The sequence below is a fragment of the Sinocyclocheilus anshuiensis genome, unplaced genomic scaffold, assembly GCF_001515605.1.
Source record: "Sinocyclocheilus anshuiensis isolate Anshui unplaced genomic scaffold, SAMN03320099.WGS_v1.1 scaffold732, whole genome shotgun sequence".
Taxonomy (NCBI): domain Eukaryota; kingdom Metazoa; phylum Chordata; class Actinopteri; order Cypriniformes; family Cyprinidae; genus Sinocyclocheilus; species Sinocyclocheilus anshuiensis.
The window spans coordinates 55,198-60,524 of NW_015554133.1; the positions used below are offsets into that span (position 1 = coordinate 55,198).

The 5,327-nt window shown below is 34.6% G+C and overlaps 1 protein-coding gene across 2 annotated transcripts; it reads left to right on the plus strand.

The window, feature by feature from the left end:
- The first annotated feature begins 1,421 nt into the window (after positions 1-1,421).
- Positions 1,422-4,175, plus strand: LOC107670319 (uncharacterized). 2 transcript variants are annotated; one of them, XM_016462886.1, is made up of 5 exons: positions 1,422-1,556; positions 2,066-2,353; positions 2,484-2,732; positions 3,413-3,562; positions 3,803-4,175. In XM_016462886.1, the coding sequence occupies exons 1-5, from the start codon at positions 1,502-1,504 to the stop codon at positions 3,889-3,891; spliced, it is 831 nt and encodes a 276-aa protein (XP_016318372.1). In that variant the 5' UTR covers positions 1,422-1,501; the 3' UTR covers positions 3,892-4,175. The 2 variants fall into 2 exon arrangements, 1 of the variants encoding a protein (XP_016318372.1); XR_001632081.1 differs by lacking the exons at positions 2,066-2,353; positions 2,484-2,732.
- Positions 4,176-5,327: the final 1,152 nt, after the last annotated feature.

Below are 5,327 nucleotides of genomic sequence, written 5' to 3' on the forward strand. Positions count from 1 at the left end.
TGTTTCACCATGACCACTCCCTCTCCTTGGTCTTCAAATATGTCTGATATTAATTTAGTGACACTCTTATGGAAATATGATAATATTTTGTAATTATCATTTAAATATGACTAATTTTTAAACTGTGTGTCATAAATCAACATCTCAGGAAATGGGGTTTATTTATATATGGGGTTTCAAATCAAAATATGACTTTCTGTTACGAAACAGGATGTTGATTTCATACATGTCCTCATATGAGGACACCGGGACTAAAAGCATGTTTATTACGCATTTTGGGAGACATAACAAATGAACAGGGAAAGAAATTATATTTCTATATTCTATGAAATATTATATATTATTATGAAAATCTTGTCAATTATTACTCCCATTATTACACTCGTTTTTTCGTTACATGTTGCCCCAAAAACACATTAATATGCAAATTAGATTTAGTTTATAGATACATTGTATATAATGAGAAAACCTGTTTATGGCCATTTTACACACATTTTGCAGAAAGAAAAATAGTATATTGAATCATTCTGTTATAACATAGTTGATAATCATCTTTATACAAAGTTTGATTAAAAAAAAAAATCTTGAAAACTAAAAATGTATTGGTGATTTAAAAAATCTATTGTTTTTGCCTATGTGCATGTTCATTCATGTCTTTTTATTTTTTTAAAGAAATTGAGTCCCGATGTCCTCTACCGAGGAAATAGCATAACTTATGAATGAAATATATATTTTTTAATATATATTTTTTTTAATAATTTTTTATGCGCTCTAAACAATGTAAAGACATGGAAAAAACTAATTTTTTCCTAAAAAAAATGTATAGGGTCTTAAAGGGGTCATATGATGCTTTGTTAAAGATCATTATTTTGTGTATTTGGTGTAACAGAATATGTTGACATGCTTTAATGTTCAAAAAACACATTATTTTTTGATAAAGAATATCTCTTTGGTTTTGAGACTTTAGTCTTTGCAACTTCAGGGATCTTATCTATTCACGAACAGCTTGTAACACTCCAAAGAGAAAGGAAAACTTGAAATCGCATCATATGACCCCTTTAAGAGGTTAAATTGCAATAATATTTCACAAAATAACCGTTTTTTCTGTATTTTTGATCAAATAGATACAGCCTTGATGAGCAGAAGAACCTTCTTTAAAAAACATTAAAAAATCTTACTTTTGACCGGCTTTTCAAACTTTTGACCGGCTATATATATATATATATATATGAATGAAAAATGGTGAATAAAAATGGTGTAGAAGCCCCTTACCCTTGTTGTAAGCCTAAATTTGACATGTAAACCTCTCAAATATTTCAGATTTTATTGGTTGGATGAAATGTTGTTCCAGGATCAACAAGGATGTTGATTCAGGAACATGTTTACTTGGTGAAATCGTGTTCTTTCACCCCCCACACACTCCCAGAGATGCACATACAGGAACTTACACCACTTTGAGCTTGTCATCTTAAAACAGAGCAACTCAGAGACCCGAGTGAAAATGCTGCTAAACTTGACATTAATTCTCTTCAGGTTAATCTTCATGTTCCCCCCCGGTAAGTAGTTGTTAAGTTATATAGCCTATATGTTTTCTGGAATGCCACTTGTGTGATTACAGGCAAATTTTCCTCTTAGTGAATTATGAATACACCAAATAAAAATGCTCCTGCATGGTTTTTGCCTTTAGATCGAATTTTAGTTTAATTTATCATTCTTCAGAGTTGTGGAACAGAAACATAAACCTATTTTCTGCATTTTAGATACGGATAGCAGATTGTTTTAAAACAGTTTTGTTTGCTTGCATGTAATATTCATTTACATTTAATATAATTTCATATGAATAATTTAGTTATATATTTCTCATGTAAGATTGATTACATTGGGTAAAACGGTTTAAACATATCACAGTCTTTTTCCCACGAATGTGTTAAATCTCATGTCAGCAATATATACAGGTCAAGGGTACTGTGTGCTTGAAACGCAACACACGGTAACATTTTTGAACTGTATTACTGATACTTTGGGTCCACTTTTTGCTGAACTTTTTATACCACTTTATTTTTAGGTACATTTGTCTCTTCATGTATCTACAAAGCTGCAGGTGATAAAGTTGTGATTTCATTTGATGATGCAAAATTACAAGAGGACAATGAACTGAGATGGACACATAATAAACAGAGAGTTTATTTGAAAAAAGGCTCACAAATTAAGCTCAACAAGCTCAACGTTAGTGAAGATGGATCCCTGATACTGGAGAACGTACAGAAAGACAAATCTGGACAGTACAAGGGCATCATCTATGATGCAGAAGGAAAGTTAAGAAAGGAAACTGTACAACAGCTCTGTGTTCTGGGTACATACTAGCTTGTGTTCTGCTGCTATTCAAACAAATCTAATTTCTCTCCTCTCTGTTTGCTCCACAAAGTCATGCAAGACCAAGTGTGTTTCTGCAATAAGACTTGCTGTTGTTGTGTGCATTTCAGAGCCAGTGCCTGAACCTATAGTTTTGGTTGAATGTGTAGAAAAAGGAGTAAATCTGACTTGTAGTGCAGTGAACAATGATGAGGTGGTTGTGTCCTGGATGAAAAATGGCACGAAGGCTAATGTGACACATGCTGTTTTACACATCAGTTCATCTGAGCTCAAACCTGGAGATAATTTCTCATGCACAGTCAGCAACCCAATAAGCAAGAACTCAGCAAAAAACGTTGAGCCAGTGTGCTCTGATACAGGTCCAGTATATCAAAATCATTTGACATACATATTGCATGACAACACTGGTTTCGATGAAACTAATTTTTAAAGGTCCACATGCAACAAATGCCAATAAAGACAATGAAATAGAAGTGACCAGCAACAGTGGAAATGAAAATACAAATGGTATTTGTCTATTTCCCTCACAAAGTTCCTTATGACCATGTTTCCACCACAAAATAGCCACTGAGGAATTTCCATCATCAAGTTCCTTTTATTAACCTTAAATGTTTGTCAAATTAAATGACATACACATATTACACAAAATTCATTTAAAAATCATTATTGTTAAAATATTATTGTGCAAAAGCGATCATATACTATATTACACAGTACTTTTTCTGACCTGTGAAATATTTTGAATAATGGTGCTAAATGTTGTCACAGCTGATTTCCTGCTTCACCGTGTTTCACGTCTCTGAAATTACATATTAGTCTCATTCCTCACACAATAAAATACCTTCAACTTAGACTAATAGATGATCAGGTGTTTTAGGTGTTTATGATGTGATAACGAGTGGCTCAATCTAAATGATCTCTTACGTTATAGATTGAAATTAATTCATCAGTCGTTTTTTGCATAATTTGGCATTTCATACAATTATGAATGCCGGTCATGATATTGTTGATAAGTCACTTTATTTGTATCCTTTCTTAGATTTGTCTGAGAAGAGATTTCTATTTGGCTCGGATTTATGGTGGATGCTGGTAATCCTGACAGGGGGAGGAAGTTTCCTCCTCATACTCTTCATCATCTGCTTAGTCTGTGTCTGCTGCTGCTGCAGACGAAACAAGAGGAAAGCAAAACGTACATCTTCAGTAAACTATTTTCAAATACATTTGTAAAATACTGTTTTTGTATACAATCTTGGAAGAGATTAGAACATCCAATTTTAGGTGTGACTGAGATAACCATGTGGATGTGTTTCTCAGTAACACATTAAAATAGAGGAGGCAAAACTGCAACTGCAATGTCTTATTGCAAATGCAAATGCAATGTTCATTAACAACAACCAATTACATTCGACTGTATCTCTCTTTTGTTCAGGGGAAGAACAGCATCAGCTTGTCTCTTTAATGCCATATTACCTAAATCGGACTGATGACCAGCAAAAGCCAGTATCCTCTTTTGGCTAGTTATAAATAGGTTAAACTAACCCTAACTTTAACAGAAAACTTTCTGCATTTTTACAGTAAACTTTATCTCATTGTATTTTCTTCTGGCGCCCCTACTGGTGGTCATGGACTTGTTCGCCCTGCATAAACCATTAACCCTGCTAGATTTTTCCATGCTTCACATTGACCTGTACATTTGTTCTGCTATCTGCTAGTAATAAGTTCCGGTGGATATGGCAACACACAGAGTGACTTACACTAAACCAAAGATTACATGATTTCTTTGCATTTGCCTCTCTTTACATCTCCTTCAGATGGATGACCAGCAAAAGCCAGTATCCTCTGTTGGCTAGTTATAAATAGGTTAAACTAACCCTAACTTTAACAGAAAACTTTCTGCATTTTCACAGTAAACTTTATCTCATTGTATTTTCTTCTGGCGCCCCTACTGGTGGTCATGGACTTGTTCGCCCTGCATAAACCATTAACCCTGCTAGATTTTTCCATGCTTCACATTGACCTGTACATTTGTTCTGCTATCTGCTAGTAATAAGTTCCGGTGGATATGGCAACACACAGAGTGACTTACACTAAACCAAAGATTACATGATTTCTTTGCATTTGCCTCTCTTTACATCTCCTTCAGATGGCAACATTGCACTGAGAAAGTGATAGCTGATAGCACATCATGTTCCACTGGACTAGTATTGGAAACCTAATTGTGGGTGACAAAATGAATTTGAGGGTATTAACCTAGTCGGCAAATGCAGAGTAAACATAAGTTTCAAAGTCTTTTTATATCAAAAGATTGTGCAATGATTGTGATCTGTTGCAAAATAAACACATAGACTGGCCATGATTTGTGTTACCAATTTGTTTTAATATGTGAAATATGCCTATCTATGGTCCATCCAATCCATCCTCTAGTGCCGCGGGAGGGCTGGAGTCAGTCCTAGCATCTCGGGACCGAGGCGAGAGGACACGCTAAATACGTGGTCAGTCCTTGATATAGATTTGACTTCACTTCTTCACAAAATTAATCATCATCAGCATTTGTTTGTGTTTTCTAAACTGTTCATATCGAGAACTGGGAGTAACAAATAAGATACATAATAAATATGTCAAGTATAGCATCTCGGGACCGAGGCGAGAGGACACGCTAAATATGTGGTCAGTCCTTGATATAGATTTGACTTCTTCACTTCTTCACAAAATTAATCATCATCAGCATTTGTTTGTGTTTTCTAAACTGTTTATATCGAGAACTGTGAGTAACAAATAAGATACATAATAAATATGTCAAGTAAAACACATACAGTGTTACACATTAAAACCGACATTCAGCGCCGTTGTGCTTCAGGCATCCCGAGTTTGAGTCCAGGTGTTCTGTCGATTTGTGCTACCCTGTTAGATTTTGCTACCTCCCATTAAAACAGTGGGTAGTACAATTCGACAAT

Bases quoted from the DNA above. Each gene is read 5' to 3' on its own strand.
- LOC107670319 (XM_016462886.1), top strand. From the start codon at position 1,502: ATGCTGCTAAACTTGACATTAATTCTCTTCAGGTTAATCTTCATGTTC. The intron at 1,557-2,065 runs GTAAGTAGTTGT...CTTTATTTTTAG, and splicing joins AATCTTCATGTTCCCCCCCG to GTACATTTGTCTCTTCATGT. The intron at 2,354-2,483 runs GTACATACTAGC...TGTGCATTTCAG, and splicing joins ACAACAGCTCTGTGTTCTGG to AGCCAGTGCCTGAACCTATA.